At 41.5% G+C, this 17901-nt stretch overlaps 1 protein-coding gene across 1 annotated transcript in view; it reads left to right on the top strand.

Annotated features, from left to right (window-relative positions):
* Positions 1 to 17901, top strand: part of acer3 (alkaline ceramidase 3) — a 186604-nt gene that overhangs the window by 149056 nt on the left and 19647 nt on the right. Inside the window, exons 7-9 of the mRNA XM_060826306.1 lie at positions 5234 to 5292; positions 11310 to 11411; positions 16978 to 17085. Of these exons, the coding sequence (XP_060682289.1) occupies positions 5234 to 5292; positions 11310 to 11411; positions 16978 to 17085 (269 nt within the window). The remainder of the gene's footprint in view (positions 1 to 5233; positions 5293 to 11309; positions 11412 to 16977; positions 17086 to 17901) is intronic.

Below are 17901 nucleotides of genomic sequence, written 5' to 3'. Positions count from 1 at the left end.
CATTGTCTCAGCCTGCTCCTGCCCCACCGAACTCATCTCCCAATACCTCGACACGGTCCTGTCCCCTTTAGTCCAAGAACTCCCCACCTACGTTCGGGACACCACCCACGCCCTCCACCTCCTCCAGGATTTTCGCTTCCCCGGTCCCCAACGCCTTATTTTCACTATGGACATCCAGTCCCTGTACACCTCCATCCCCCATCACGAAGGACTCAAAGCCCTCCGCTTCTTCCTTTCCCGCCGCACTAACCAGTACCCTTCCACTGACACCCTCCTTCGACTGACTGAACTGGTCCTCACCCTGAATAACTTCTCTTTTCAATCCTCCCACTTCCTCCAAACTAAAGGAGTTGCCATGGGCACCCGCATGGGCCCCAGCTATGCCTGCCTCTTCGTAGGATATGTGGAACAGTCCATCTTCCGCAACTACACTGGCACCACCCCCCACCTTTTCCTCCGCTACATCGATGACTGTATCGGCGCTGCCTCGTGCTCCCACGAGGAGGTTGAACAGTTCATCAACTTTACTAACACCTTCCATCCCGACCTGAAATTCACCTGGACTGTCTCAGACTCCTCCCTCCCCTTCCTAGACCTTTCCATTTCTATCTCGGGCGACCGACTCAACACAGACATCTATTATAAACCGACTGACTCCCACAGCTACCTGGACTACACCTCCTCCCACCCTGCCCCCTGTAAAAACGCCATCCCATATTCCCAATTCCTTCGTCTCCGCCGCATCTGCTCCCAGGAGGACCAATTCCAACACCGCACAACCCAGATGGCCTCCTTCTTCAAGGACCGCAGATTCCCCCCAGACGTGATCGACGATGCCCTCCACCGCATCTCCTCCACTTCCCGCTCCTCCGCCCTTGAGCCCCGCTCCTCCAACCGCCACCAAGACAGAACCCCACTGGTTCTCACCTACCACCCCACCAACCTGCGCATACAACGTATTATCCGCCGCCATTTCCGCCACCTCCAAACGGACCCCACCACCAAGGATATATTTCCCTCCCCTCCCCTATCAGCGTTCCGCAAGGACCACTCCCTTCGTGACTCCCTTGTCAGATCCACACCCCCCACCAACCCAACCTCCACCCCCGGCACCTTCCCCTGCAACCGCAGGAAATGTAAAACTTGCGCCCACACCTCCACACTCACTTCCCTCCAAGGCCCCAAGGGATCCTTCCATATCCGCCACAAGTTCACCTGTACCTCCACACACATCATCTATTGCATCCGCTGCACCCGATGTGGCCTCCTCTATATTGGTGAGACAGGCCGCTTACTTGCGGAACGCTTCAGAGAACACCTCTGGGCCGCCCGAACCAACCAACCCAATCACCCCGTGGCTCAACACTTTAACTCCCCCTCCCACTCCACCGAGGACATGCAGGTCCTTGGACTCCTCCACCGGCAGAACACAACTACACGACGGCTGGAGGAGGAGCGCCTCATCTTCCGCCTGGGAACCCTCCAACCACAAGGCATGAATTCAGATTTCTCCAGCTTCCTCATTTCCCCTCCCCCCACCTTGTCTCAGTCGGTTCCCTCAACTCAGCACCGCCCTCCTAACCTGCAATCCTCTTCCTGACCTCTCCGCCCCCACCCCACACCGGCCTATCACCCTCACCGTGACCTCCTTCCACCTATCCCACCACCAACGCCCCACCCCCAAGTCCCTCCTCCCTACCTTTTATCTCAGCCGGCTTGGCTCTCTCTCTCTTATTCCTGATGAAGGGCTTATGCTCGAAACGTCGAATTCTCTATTCCTGAGATGCTGCCTAACCTGCTGTGCTTTGACCAGCAACACATTTGCAACTGCCAAATTGAAAATGAGTTCAGCCTTCTGTAAGGCATTCACAGCATTTGAAGGCATGGTTGCAAAGTTTCCAATGCAAAGAGTATGTTTGGGAAAGTATTCCTAATCAGTACAGAACCAGGAGGAGGGGTCAAAGACAACTCTGGCTATGGTTACAGCTTTCTGTGACTTGTTCATCAGTAACTTTCAGATTGAAGTCTACAAAGCTAGTGCTTTGCCAAAATCTGAGTTCTGACCTATCTACTCTACTCCAGCACTTTTGAGGAGAGTTGCATGTAGTTTTCATAAAATGTCCACTTGAGCTGTAGAAAATCATCCAGTAATACAATTTTGTATTCTGTTCCTCCAAACATGGGTTGTATCTGGATAGAAGATTTTACACTGTAACATATTAAGCTAGGGGCAAGGTGAGGACTGCAGATCAGAGTTGAGAAGTGTGGTGTTGGAAAAGCACAGCCATTCAGGCAGCATCCGAGGAGCAGCAGAGCTCCTGATGAAGGGCTTATGCCCGAACATTGACTGTCCTGCTCTTCAGATGCTGCCAGAACTGCTGTGCCTTTCCAGTTCCACACTTCTCAACTCTTATTAAGCTAAAGTAGTTAGGGTTTCACGTCTGACAGGTAGAAGCAATTTGAGGTACTTGGAAATAATTTTTGCTCAACAATTAAACCTTTGGCTTGAGTGGTGCTTTCCACAAGTCATTGGGATCCACTCGTACTAAATAAACCTTGTCCTGGATTTCAGATGCAGAAACCGTTTTAATGTCACATCAGTTAAGCTTATTTGCGTTAAGGATTCGTAATGCAAGACCTCCCAAAATGCTCATCTCATAGCTGTTTAGAAGAATAAGAAGTAGTCATATTGTAACATTGTTACAAGAAGTAGTCTTATTGTAATTCCCTGAGGGGAATTGACAGGGTAGATACCAAGTGGATGTTTTTCCTCGTGGGGAAATCTCGAACTGGGTGGGTACCATTTAACGTTTAGAAATAATGAGCCTTCAACTTAAATTAAGGTAAGGAGGTTTTGTTTTTTTTCTGGGGGTTGCCAGGCTTTTGAATTCTCTTTCCTTTGTGAACAGTGAAACATTGAATATGTTCAAGGCTGAGTTAGTTTTTGATCCACAATGATATTGGGGGCAGGCAGAAAAATAGTGTTAAAACCATGATCAACTCACCCACAGCTCGTTGAATAACCGAGAACATGTTGGAGGGGCTGAATGTCATGAGCTGTCGTGTTCAAATGTATGCCAATCCTCATATCCATCATGGTATCATTGTTTTTTTTCTAAATTCCAAGTATTTGATTTTTCATACTCAATGTCTAACTTAAATTTAGGGTTAATTACACTTCTCTACTCACGCATCTGATCATAGATTTAAACAGAGAATTACCTAACTCGTACTAACGTCCGTTCAATACTATTTTTAATTCAGACCACAGTTGGGCAGAGCCTAGTTCTACCCTAATGTTTACTGAAAAGCAATATTTGTGACTATCATGGAGCTGTAAAGATTTCCAAAATTGAGCTGCTTGTCAATGTGTGCATGTAGACTTTATTTGGCTAGCCTTAATTGCTAAAATGAAAATCCTCATAATCTGTGATGCAGCATGAATTAATATTTTAATTTGCTGGGAAGTCTGAGGACAATGGGATTATTGTCGGGGGACTATTGCTTCTTTTGTCATTTTTGTGGATGTTTATGTGGCACCTTTTGTGCAATTGATCACCTATTTCTGTATACATAGTGTGACCTGGCCACTCAATAGATGTGAAGCAGAAAAGCACAGCAGGTCAGACAGCATAGAGGAGCAGGAAAGTCGACGTTTCCGGCTGAAACCCTTCATCAGCACTGACACAGGGTTTCAGCCCAAAACGTTGACTTTTCTGCTCTTCAGATGCTGTCTAACCTGCTGTGCTTTTCCAGCTTCATATCTGTTGACTCTGGCTTCCAGCATCTGTAGACCTTACTATCTCTTGGCCACTCAACTTTGTATTCTGTGGTTATTCACTGGCATTTTTTTATTCATTTCTCCTCCCCAAGACTCTGAATTGTATTGGGTAGGGTTCTAATGACAAAGGTTTCCTATAGGTTTGGGAATCATGATTGATTTTTATTTCCTCCCTGCTATTGCTTAGGAGGGACTAAGTGGGCCTAGTGATGCTGCTGAGTGTTGCCTAAGCAAAGATCAGCACTTTTTATAAGTTATAAATCCCATGACAGTCTACTCATCAGTATTTAGTACAAAATTGGACAGTGTTTTTAATCTCCTAACTGACCAGACCGGGGTGAGCTTATATTTGTCACCTCGTCTTTTTAGCATGAGTCTTTGTATTTGTATTGATGAAATTGTATTGATTTTTCCTAGTTTTTGAGACTACTGATTTTTAAGTGCACAAATAGGTTATCAGAGCTGCTTTTAAGGTCCACACAATTAGCACATAAAGTTACTTGTTCTTGGCTATTGGGAATTCAGTACCAAAAATTCATGCAAGTGAGTATAAGAACACAGCATAACCAGGAGCAGGAGTAGGCCATCTGACCCCGCAAGCCTGTTCCGCTATTCAATGAAATCATGGCTGATCTTCTTATGGACTTAGCTCCATTTATCCACCTACTCACCATAACTCTTAATTCCTTTACTGTTCAAAACTCTATTTATCTTTGCCTTAAAAACATTCAACAGGGTAGCCTCATCTGCTTCACTGGGCTAGAAATTCCACAGATTCACAACTCTTTGGGTGAAGAAGTTTTCCTCCACTCTTTCTTAAATCTGCTCTCCTCCATCATTATGTGCTATACACGATGTGCAAAAAATACGAAAGGAGCTTCATTGTAATTTCCATTTAAAATTGGTGTTTCACCGGAATGTTTCCCACTCAAAGAACATCTGGAGAGACTTCAGCAAATATAGGAAAGGTAAGGTTTGCATTGCCAGTAAGAATCAAGGTGGGGCTTTAACATTGTAAACCCTGACCTGCTAAGCTCAGTGTGAGTTTGGTTTTGCACTCTGAATTGTTCAGTAATCTTCCATTTGAATTCTAACCACAAGTTAAAATTCCTTGGGTGGTGCATTGCACTTCTGAAGCAGAACAGGTATCCTTTGCCAAAATAAACTTAATATATTGTGTAAATAAATGCGTCATTTTCATATTTGTAATAAAGATGAAAAATATGAAGCTTAAATCTGTTTTCTTTCAGCCAACCACTGATTCCAGCAGACTGATAGCATATCCAGCACTAATACAAGTGTAGTGATTATAAATGTTTGTCAAAAATGTTTAATAGAAATGCATGAATATTTTCCCAAGTGCTAAGGTAATAATGATTGCAAAGTCTTTAAAACTATCAGATTTACTGTGTCCATTTGAACTTAGTATTTGATTTTCTTTGGTCTTTGCAGGTTATGTATGGCTTCCTAGTCGGCTGTTTAGTCCTACGATCAGTATATGTTGTCACATGGTAAGTAGTATTCCAGCATTGCACAACTTATTACACCTTGGATTTTAAAACTGAAGTGGACAGCAAAGAAGGTTATCTCAAGTTACAACGCGATCTTGGTCAGATGGGCCAATGGGCTAAGAAGTGGCAGATGGAGTTTAATTTAGATAAATGTGAGGTGCTGCATTTAGGGAAAGCAAATCTTAGCAGGACTTATACACTTAATGGTAAGGTCCTCGGCACTGTTGCTGAACAAAGAGACCTTGGAGTGCAGGTTCCTAGCTCCTGGAAAGTGGAGTCGCAGGTAGATAAGATAGTGAAGGTGGCTTTCCTTTATTGGTCAGAGCATTGAGTACAGGGGTTAGGAGGTCACCTTGTGGATGAACAGGACATTGGTTAGGCCACATTTTGAATATGGCATGCAATTCTGGTCTCCTTCCTATTGAAAGGATATTATGAAACTTGAAAGGGTTCAGAAAAGATTTACAAGGATGTTGCCAGGATTGGAGGATTTGAGCTATAGGGAGAGGTTGAATAGGCTAAGGCTGTTTTCCCTGGAGTGTTGGAGGCTGAGGGGTGACATTTATAGAATTTATAAAATCATGAGGGGCATGGATGGGATAAATAGACAAAGTCTCTTCCCTAAGGTGGGGAGCCCAGAACTAGAGGGCATAAGTTTAGGGTGAGAGGGGAAAGATATAAAACAGACCTAAGGGACAATGTTTTCACACAGAGAGTGGTGTGTGTATGGGATGAGTTGCCAGCAGAAGTGGTGGAGGCTGGTACAATTGCAACATTTAAAAGGCATTTGGATGGGTATATGAATAAGAATGGTTTGGAGGGATATGGGCTGGGTGCTGGCAGGTGGGACTAGATTGGGTTGGGATATCTGGTTGGCATGGACGGGTTGGACCGAAGGGTGTGTTTGTGTGCTGTACATCTATGACTGTATGTCTCTTGTCCAGAAAGGTTATTTGTACTGCACAATGTTGTGATGTGTTACCTGGATTTTTATCACTCTGTGGTTGTAAATCTATTATTGGCAGAGTATTATCAGCTTATTTTGTAATAGATTTGTACTTCAAACTATTACATCTGTCAGAGGTCAGGCATCATACCTGATGTGCAAATTATGTTGCACGTTCACCTTGTGACTTAGATATTCATAAAATTGCCTACATATCAATCTGAGGCATATATTGGAAAAATGGACTTTTTCATTGTTTTTCTTAAATCTATAGTTGCTTTTACAATCAAGTAATTATGATTAAAAATGACAAAGGAACAAATTACTTTTAATTTCTTTTTAAACTTTTGACTGTCACCTGCAAACCTCCCTTCAAGTTACTCACCATCCTAATTTAGAGAAATGTTGCCATTCCTTCAGTGTTTGTGATCAAAAGCTTGGAATGAGTTCAGCTGGTGATATCCACATCCCATGAGGGAATAGAAGGTGCAGGAGCTGGGATATCCTATACTTTCTCCAGTATTCAATTAGCTGAACATCTACCTCAACTCTACTTTCCCACTCTATTGAATTGAATTGGATGAGGTTTATTATCACAGTGAGTACAGTGAGAAGTTGACAAGTCACCACTTACAGCACCATCTTAGGTACAAATCATCATAGAATCCCTACAGTGTGGAAACAGGCCATTTGACCCAACAAGTCCATTCTGACCCTATGAAGAGTAACCCACCCAGACCCATTCCCCAACCCTATTACTCTACATTTTCCATGGACTAATGCAACTAACCTACACATCCCTGAACCCTGTGGGCAATTTAGCATGGCCAATTCACCTAACCTGCCCATCTTTGGACTGTGGGAGGAAAGCAGAGCGCCCAGAGGAGATCCAGTAGACACTGAGACACTGTGCAAACTGCACAGACAATCGTCTGAGGCTGGAAACGAACCTGGATTTCTGGCGCTGTGAGGCAGCAGTACTAACCATTGAGCCACCGTGCCGCCCAAACAAAAGTACCTAGAACAGATTCTTGGTACAAAGCAGAAAACTAAAGGAAACAATCTTTAAAAAGTTAACCATTACAGTCTTTCTTACTAAAAATTAGAAAACATAGAAACACGCTCAACCGTTCAACACCACAGTCCATAAGCACCTAAACACGCTGGGCTTGCACTCGTCATCCGGGCTCAATGTTCCCCAATCCAGACTCTACCTTGCCACAGGCGCTGCCCTGAGCTGCCTGCTCTCGCCACCTTGTAACCTGTTCCTGCTCCTGCCGCTGCCTCAGGCTGCCGGCTCCCACTGTTGACGCCTGTTGGCTCAGGCTGCATGTTCCTGCTCTCACAGCTGCTCGAAATGACTGCCATTGATGCCGGGGCCTGTCTCACTCACCCTCCTTCATTTAATGCTCAATTATCTATGAGAGTCAGAGAGATGTACTGCATGGAAACAGACCTTTTCTGTCCAACTCACGATGCCGATCAGATATCCTAACCTAATCTAGTCCCATTTGCCAGCACTTGGCCCATATCTCTCAAACTTTTCCTATTCATATACCCATCCAGATGCCTTTTTAAATACTGTAATTGTAATAGCCTCCACCACTTCCTCTGGCAGCTCATTCCTACACACACCACCCTCTGTGTGAAAAAGTTGCCCCTTAGGTCTCTTTTACATTTTATACCCTCTAGTTTTAGACTCCCTGACCCTAGGGAAATATCTTGTTTGTTCACCCTGTCCATGCCCCTCATGATCTTATAAACTTCTATAAGGTCACCCCTCAGCCTCCAACACTTAACGGAACACAGCCACAGCCTATTCAGCCTCTCACTATAGCTCAGATCCTCCAACCCTGACAGCATCCTTGTAAATCTTTTCTGAACCCTTTCAAGTTTCACAATATCCTTATGATAGAAAGGCGATCAGAATTGCACACAGTATTCCAAAAGTGGCCTAACCAATTACCTGTACAGCCACAACACAACCTTCTAACTGCTATACTCAGTGATCTGACCAATAAGGGAAAGCATACCAAACACCACCTTCACTATCCTATCTCCCTGCAACTCTACTTTCAAAGAACAATGAATCTGCACTCCAAGATCTCTTTGTTCAGCAACACTCCCTAGGACCTTACCATTAAGTGTATAAGTCCTGCTCTGGTTCGCTTTTCCGAAATGCGGCATCTCACATTTATCTAAATTAAACTCCATCTGCCACTCCTCAGTTGAATATACACATTGTTTGTGCATCCGCAGCCTTCTCAGTTAGCGTATTCTAAATAAAACTGGTTTGTTTTTGTCTAGTTGACTATTTGAATCTCACTTGGGAATGAACCTGGTATGTGGTCAAAATGAACCTGGTTAGTCTGACCTGAAGGTTGACCAATGGACAAACTAGCTTCTGCCTGACCTAGGAGGGCACAGAGGATATACTTTGTGATAGGTCTTTTTAAAACTGAATAGTTCTGCTTTATAAAAGTTGTGCCTTTGTTAATACACTAGTAACACCATACAAGTGTAATAAAAAAAAGGTTGTTCGGCAATTCAAGATTTGAGTTTTGCTGAAAAACTGTATACTTTGTTAAAGATTTTATTTGGGCACTCTAAAACAATTCACAATTCGACACACTTCTAGCTACAAATATTGGTGCACAAGGTTCTGTTTTTCACCTGTTTCAGCTCAGTAAAATGGGTGTGACCAGTCTCTGATTCATTGGTCAAGCATTGCCCTGAGTAACCAGCCAATCTGTCTAGTTTAAAATGTAAGCAAAATTTGACCGTTAACAGTCAGTCAATTTTAACTGGTGCTTTTACCATTACACCGCCAATACAAATTAGAGTCTAGTTTGCCAATCAATCGCCCCTCCCTTCTCATACAGTGCAAATGTTTTGTTTTCTCTTTACTTTGACATTTGTTACGAATTGTCCTGGAGTACAAGATGACCAGCAGTAAAGTAATGAATTTGATTAATTCTGGTTGTACAATTAACATTTTGACTACTAATCAGGTTCGTTTTGTTGAAGGATGTGGGTCTGTTGACTGGATGGCCACTTTGTGATACCAATATTGTGGGTTCAATTCCCATACTGGCTGAGGTTGCCACAAAGAACTTAACCGTCTGAATTCCTCCCCTCACCTGAGGCATGGTGACCCTCAGGTTAAATTATTACCACCAGCTGTGTCTCTAATGAGAGAGTAATCTATGATCTAGTATGACTATGGCAATTTTACCTTTAGATTAGATTACTTACAGTGTGGAAACAGGCCCTTCGGCCCAACAAGCCCACACCGATCCGCCAAAGCGCAACCCACCCATACTCCTAACCTAACACTTCGGGCAATTTAGCATGGCCAATTCACCTGACCCGCACATCTTTGGACTGTGGGAGGAAACCGGAGTATCCGTTGGAAACCAACGCAGACACGGGGAGAACATGCAAACTCCACATAGTCAGTCGCCTGAGGCGGGAATTGAACCCGGGTCTATGGCGTTGTGAGGCAGCAGTGCTAACCACTGTGCCACCGTGCCGCCCGTTACCTTTGATTGAAGGCCTGTGCCAATATGAGAAGACTGAGTCTTGGGTTTATTAATTTAGTTTGCTGTCAGATATCGAGATTCACTTGTCTACCATTCAGACGTTTACATTGCCAGCAAATTGACAAATCACGTGTAAAACACTGCATTGTACATTTGCAAAATGGCAAGAATCACACATGATGTGGCTTTAATCAACAAGCAATATAGAATCACTAAGGAAGATATTTAATGGAAAAAAATTATCTGCATTCTAATCTCTTGTTCTGTAGATAATATATTTTTTTAATAACTTATTATAGACTACACAGGATCTAATTCAACCAAACTCCTTTAGGCTTGCTGCACTGTTCTAATTCATTAGATACGTTCACTTTCCAGGGCTGCTCAGATTTGAATAACCAAGGGATATGGATTAAAAAGAGCTTAGAAAAAGCAAGGTAAATAGGGAAGTAAATCATAGGGAGTTAAAGCATTAAAGAGACAAACATGCATTACTGAGCACAGTTTCAAAAATATTATTTCTTGTGATGTGTGTTTGTTTTTCTTTTTGTTTGTTTTGAATATAAATGTAATTCGGTCATCTTGAACTTTGGCTGCTATTCTCCCACATTTGTGATCTTTAGAGCACTTTTTTCTATGTTTCAATTTAGTGTGGGAGTGATAAAAACAGGGTCATTCTAGTTCCTGCAGAGTTTAATGTTAGCTTTGAGCTTGAGAAGCACATCACTGAAAGACAAATTAGACAAATGTTCCCTTGTGGTATCTGTGATCAAAACCATTAATATTTTGTTGTTGTTCTAGTTAAAACAAATTTTTTGAAATGCAATCAACATGTCCTTATATAATATGGGATTTACTGCTGTATGTGGTGTAAAGTTTCTAGAGGATTTTGGTTTTACATTGGATCTTCTCCCTTGAAATGATATCAGATTTCATGATCTTCAAATCTTGGTTGCATGTTGTTTTCTGTTGTTAGAAGAGTGAGATTTAAATTCATAAAAATGATTACATTTCATTAGAGCATTCTATTGCTATGAAGTCAAGATTTGTTTGAAGTTTGTTGATGACACTATCAATTTATACAAGTTTCTGACCTCTATGATCCTGAAATTTAATAGAGATTTTATGGCACTGTTTGAAAGTTTTACTTCTGTTGGAACTGATGTGGCATTGAGAGACATCCATAAGATTTGTGGCTATTATGACATGTCAACTCAGTTCCAATATCTGTGCCTTGAAGAAGTGAACAAAGCTAATTCATTCGTTATGAGACAGTTATCTACCAGTTTCATATCACAGTGTAATAAGTAGTCGAATTTGAACTTGTTACTTTAACCAGCACCAATCAGGGCACTTTTTAAAATCATTTGTTTATTCACAATTTGTAGAATACAAGTGGTTTGGTTCTCACATCTAATGATCTATAAGTACTAGCTATAAAATACTTTGAACACTCAAAGAGCATGAAAGGTGCTATATGGATGTAGGTTCAACAACTTAATGATCTTTTTAAAACATATTTTATCCAGGGTTTACCCTTGGCTGAGGCCCCTTGCCTACACATCATTAGGTGTATTTCTGATGGGCTTCATTCTATGGAATGTAGACAATATCTTCTGCAATAATTTAAGGTAAGGTTTATCTCTTTCAATTGATTTTAAAACTTTCATCCTCATTTTCAAATCCCTCCATGTACTCACCATTCTCTTTCTTCTGAAATCTCTGTGTGCACCCCCCCCCCCCAAAGACCGGTATTCTGTTTCACACATAGGTATGTTCATAAACCTGGCACTTGAGTGTGCCTGGTTTTGATTGCTCTAGCATTGGCGGTCATGATTTCGGCTGTTTGGATCTTAATCCTTGGAATGTTGTCCCTAAACTTCCCCTTCATCTCAAGGTGTATCTTTTCTTTCAAGGCACTTTGTCCTGGATTTTCGTTGTTAGATTTTGCTTTAACCTGTTCCTATGAGGCAAGTTGGTTTTTATCAAATGGAGCTGAGTAAGAGACGTTGTTTTTAATCTTTCACATCCAGTGTCAGTATAAAACATTCAGAGATTAAGGTTGGCAATGGTGCAGGGTAAAGCTGCTCCAAGAAGAATTACGGGACTAAGTGTCCATCAAGAAACAAAATTGAATTTTAAATGTGTTCCCTAAATATTCATGGTAAAATTAAGACTGTCAACAACATAAGTCACTGAGCTAGCAATCCAGAGACCCAGGCAACTTTTCTGAGGACAGTGCATCAAAACCTACCATGACATATTTTAATTTGATTCATAAATCTGAAATTAAAAGCTAGTCTAATGGTGCCAATGAAACCATTGTCAATTGTCATTTTAAAAAATATCTACTTCATTGATATCCTTTAGGAAAGGAAAGCCTGCCGTCCTCAACTAATGAGGTCTACACGGTACACTAGATCCACAGCTATGTTGGTGACTCTTAAATCCTTCTGAAATTGCCTAGCTAATCACTCAGTTATAGCTAACTGCTACAAAGTCTGAAAATGAATAGGGTACAAATGACTCTGACTCTAAAATAAAGAGGACTTGCTCCAATTGTACAGGTCTTTTGTGAGACCACACCTGAAGTATTATGTGTAAAACTGTAAAATATAGGATCAGAATTAGGTCATTCAGCTCATTAGATCTGTTTCACCATTCGATCATGGCTGTTATATTTCTCAACCCTATTCTCCTGCTCCTGTAACCTTTGATTTGCTTACTAATCAAGAGTCTATCTCTCCCTGTCTTAGATACACACCAGTTCCACAGATTCACCACCCTCTGGCTGAGGGGTATAAATTTGGTAATTGAAAAGGAAGGATATACTTGCATTGGAGTCAGTACAGTGAACATTGCTGGCTTGGTAACTGGAGTCAGGTTCATCTATAAAGAGCTCTTGGGTGGCACGGTGGCTCAGTGGTTAGCACTGCTGCCTCACAGCACCAGTGACCCCAGTTTGATTGCAGCCTCAGGCGACTGTCTGTGTGGAGTTTGCACATTCTCCTCGTGTCTGCGTGGATTTTGTCCAGGTGTTCCGGTTTCCTCCCACAGTCTAAAGATTGCAGGTTAGGTGATTTGGCCAAGCTAAATTGCCCATAGTGTTCAGGGATGTTTAGGTTAGGTATGTTAGTCAGGGGAAATGTAGAGTAAGAGGGTAGGGGAATACGTCTGGGTAGGTTACTTTTCGGAGGGTTGGTGTGGACTTGTTGGGCCAAAGGGCCTGTTTCCACACTGTAGGGATTCTACAAAATGTGTTTATAAGCTCTCGTTGAAACGTTCAAGATTCCCTGGCTAGATCATTCGAGAACCAGGGGCACTATTTTACACAAAGGACCAATCAGTTCGGACTAAGGTGAGAAATCCCTTCACTCAAAGGGTTGTGAATCTTTGAAATCCTCTATTTGAGGGGATGGTGGATGTATCATCACTAAATTTTGTTCATTTGTGGGTTGTAGATGGTACTGGCAAGGGCAGCATTTGTTGCCTATCCCTAATTGTCCTTGAACTGAGTGACTTACTGGCTATTTTAGAGTCAACTGCATTACTGAGTGTTTGGAGTTACAAACAGGCCAAACCAGATTTCCTTTCCTGAGGGCATTATTGAACACCAGATAGGAGCTTATAATTATTGTGGTCATCATTATGGAGTCTCATGTCATATTCCTGATTTATTAACTGAATTTAAAATCCTCCAACTTCCATGCTGGATTTGAGCCAGTGACCTCGCGCAAAAGCCTGGGTGATTGGATTATGAGTCCAGTGATATTACCCTTCCACCACAGTCTCCTCAATTTTTTATTGAATATATTGAACATTCTTAACACTGGAATAGAAAATGGACCATCCGTGATTGAGAATGGAATAATGTGGAGTTGAATCCCAACATCAGCTATAACCATAGGTCTTCTCCTGCTCTTTTTACTTTTATTATTAAAAGTAATGACAGTCATTTACAGTAATTAGGAAAGTGACCTGGGGCAGTAGATTTGAGGTTTTCTCTCTCTCATTTATGATGAGGAGTAACATATTGGCTGAATTGTTGATGGGAAATTTCTCGAAAGATATGATTAAGAAGAGAGGTTTAAAAAAAGTATATCCATTAGGAACAGGCAAAGAAGTAGAGCTGATTGGTCTTCTCTATCTAAAGAACTGACACAAATAAGATGAGGCAAATGGCCACTTTTTGTGCTAAGTTTCTATGATATGTAATCCCGAATATAATCTATGAATTTTTCTTGAAATGTTTAGACCTTTCTCAGCAACTTTCTCCCTCCTTGTCCTCCAGCATCAGTTTGGGCTGAGATCAGTTGGGAGTGCTTCACCCAAGGGGTTATTATACATTCGGGCCTTATAAGGAATGTGATCTACTCATGGGCAATTTTTCAAACATCAGTGAATATTGGAAATGCACCAGATGTTCATCCTTCCCTAAAGATGGTCCTTTCAACTACTGGAAGAGTTAAAGTTAACAGAATAGAGATGGAAAATTAGAAGGGGACATGATAAAGCGTTAACTTCATTGCGCAAAGATTCTTTGCTTTGAGAAATTAATTGTTCCAAAGATTTGACATCTTTTTTTTGTTCTGGTAACTGGTCATATGTACCAGAAAGATTTAGGCTAAACTTTATTTGTTCGTTTCACATGGGCATTTTTTTGTTTTGTCCCTAATTGCTCAGAGGACCATCAATTCTCAACCACATTGCTCTATGACTGGATACACATTATCCAGGCAAGTTAGGGATGACAGATTTTTCTTCCATAAAGGATATTAGTGAACCAAAGGGGTATTTATGACAGTTGACTTGGTTACTATAATGCTAGCTTTATATTTCCAGTTTGTAAAATTGATTTCAGATTTCGCCATCTACTGTGATGGAATTTAGGTTCACTTTGTCAGAAGATTTGCCTGATACAATCCAGTGACATAACCACTGCACCATTACCTCCCCTTAGTCAGTGTAGTCTAAGGGGAACTGCAGGTGGAATTGGCTTCAGTACCCTCAAGTGAAGGAATCTGTTGATTTCTATGGAGTCAGATACATATCTAAGGAGACTTTTATATCCCACTGAGTTTGTGCCAGTTCTCTGTAGGACAATTTAGTCAGTCCCATTGTGATGCTGCATTCCTGTGGCTCTGCAAATTTAATTTCCTCGGTGGCCCACCCAATTTCCTTTTGAAATCATTCATCATCATTCTTATTTTAAAAGTTATCTGTTATGTCTACACTCTGTCTTTTAGAATCATACAGCATGGAAACAAGCCCTTTGGTCCAACTCATATGCCTCTAAACCCTTCATATAGCCATCCAGATGCCTTTTAAATGTTGTATTTGTAACAGCCCCCACCACTTCCTCTGGCATCTCATTCCATATACACACCACTCTCTGTGTGGATGCAGTTGCCCCTTAGGTCCCTTTTCAAATCTTTCCCCTTTCATCTTAAACTCATCCACTCTAGTTTTGGACTCTCCCACCCGAGAAAAAAGACCACACTGTCCATGTCCCTCATGATTTTGTAAACCTCGGAAGTCACCTCTGAAGCTCTAGTGAAAAATGCCCCAACCTGTTCAGCCTCTCCCTACAACTCAAACACTCCAGTTCTGTGAACATCCTTATAAATTTTTTCTGCACCCTCTCAGGTTTAACAACATCCTTTCTAAAGAAGGGTGACTAGAGTTGTACACAGTATTCTAAAAGTGGCCTCACCAGTGTCCTGTACAGCTGCAAAATAACATTCCAACTCCTATATCCAGTGCTCTGACCTATAAAGGTAAATATCCCAAGCGTCTTCTTCACCAACCTATCTACCTGCAACTCCACTTTCAAGATATTATGCACCTGCACCCCTCGGTCTTTTTATTTGGCAACACTCCCTGGGACCTACCATTAACTGTCTAAGTCCTACCCTGCTTTGCCTTATTAAAATACTTAGCTAAATTAAACTCTATCTGTTACTTCCTGTCCATTGTCCCATCTGAACAAGGTCCAGTTGTACTCTGAGATAAATCTTCTTCATAGTCCACTACATCACCAATTTTGGTGTCATCTGCAACATTCTAGCCACATATCCTATATTCATATCCAAATCATTTATATAAACTACGAAAAGCAGTAGACCCAGCGCTGATCCTTGTGGCACACCTCTGGTTATCACCCTCCAGTCTGAAAAGTAACCCGATACCATTATCATCTGTGTGCTAACTTTAAGCTAATTTTATATCCAATTTCTTCCTTCCCGTGCACCCATCTGCATCTCTTGCCCCAAAAGCATTTAATCTGTGACCCTAGTTCTTGTACACTAATGATAGGACAAGCTTTCTTACATCAAGTAGAAAAAGAAACCATCATCTTGCATAATTCTATAAAATCTCCCCTCAGTTTTCTTTGTGGTAATGAGAGCAATCCCAACTTCCATCTACCCTTGTGTCTAAAATGCCTCATCTCTGGAAGTATTTGATTGGACCTCCCTTTCACCCCACCAAGAAGTGTGCTTCCTAAAATGTGGTGGCCAAGCTGAATGCAATACTCCAGTTGTAGACCTTTATAAAAGTTTTTGATTAACTTGTTTTTGTACCCAATATCTCTACTTATGCAGCCCAAGATCCCTCTGTTTTGCCAACTATTCACAACACCCAACCCCTCCTACAATAATTGCACATGCATGTTCTGACGACCAGATCCCTCGGTTCTTGCATGCTGTTTAACAGTTAAACAATGAAGTCTACAATCATAGAATTATTACAGCAAAACGAAAGCCATGTGATACATTGTGTCTGTGCCAATTTGTGTATTTCCTTCTGCCTAAATGCAACACCTGTGTTAAACTCACACATGTCACTTGTCTATCCATTCTGGAAGCCTCTTGATATCTCATTACAATCGATTCAGTGTTTTGTATCATCACCAAATTTTGAAATTTTACTCGCTGTTCCAATATCCAACTTGCTTGATAATTGCTGGAATGTGTGTGTGTGGATGTTGGGTGAGGACACAGATTGCCTTGGCCAAAAAGCTGAATCTGTTATTGTAACTCATGGGCAACCATAATGGGCTACTTGATGAAAGAACCACTGACATCCATGGAACTGCCCCAAGTAAGTTGCTAACTTTGACATTGAAATTGCTAATAATGGTAATATACATCTTTGGACAGGTTTTGAAGTGTAATTCGTATCTTTTTTTATCTTTAGGGATATCCGGCAAAAGTTACCATTCCAAATTCTAGGTGCCGTGACTCAGTTTCATGCTTGGTGGCATATTCTAACAGGCCTCGGCTCCTATTTACACATTCTTTTCAGGTAGGCTTTATGTCAATATACTTGGCTCGCTGTCTCTCTTAAAGATGCAAAATGATTTTAAAGCAATGTTTTGGCTCCTTTCTCCTATGAAAATACAGATTTCTATTTGTTGATTCACCCAAGAGGTAGAGCACAGTGGCTTTAAAGTCTGGATTTTGTTCCTACTACCACACTGTGTGGGTGCAACTAAGATGGTAAAGTGCCTGTTAAGTATTTGTGTGGATTCTTTGTTATCTATGCATTCATTACATCAACAAGCAAAAAGTACTTTGTCAAGGTGAAACATTTAGGAGTAAGTGAAACATGTAGCCGGAACTTTGCATTCTAAAGATGATAACTTAGAAAGAGTAGCCAAAGAGAACAAAATGAGCAGCGACTGTTGGCTAAAGGGTGAGTTAGACACGAATATGCACAGGAAAGAGTATAGACCTATCAAAAAGGGATGGTCTTCTGCCTAGTTTCCCTTCCTGTTCCTAAAGGTTCTATTGTTTTGAGGATTTTTGAGTTTGAAATGCGCATCTGTAAACTTGCGATAAATGTACCTCAATACTTCAGAAATAAGCTGACTTAAAAGCAGTAGCGCTTCAAACTCTGCTTAAAAGCACAGATGAAGAGAGAAAGTAACCAGTTTCTCGGTTTTGAAATGAATGTATATATAAGCATGAGACGCAGTTAAAGATTATGTCATAACCATTTACCCTTGTCAATCGGGTGTAGTTTTTAACTGAGAAGAAGAATAATTAATTCAGGAAAGGCCAGCCTGTCAATTCTGTTTAATCCTACATCAAATAGTGAGTATTCTTCCCACAACACCAC

Source organism: Hemiscyllium ocellatum, chromosome 6, assembly GCF_020745735.1.
Source record: "Hemiscyllium ocellatum isolate sHemOce1 chromosome 6, sHemOce1.pat.X.cur, whole genome shotgun sequence".
NCBI classification, from domain to species: Eukaryota; Metazoa; Chordata; class Chondrichthyes; order Orectolobiformes; family Hemiscylliidae; genus Hemiscyllium; species Hemiscyllium ocellatum.
Note: the sequence above shows the minus strand (reverse complement) of the source record. Positions and strands in the feature narration are given on the sequence as shown.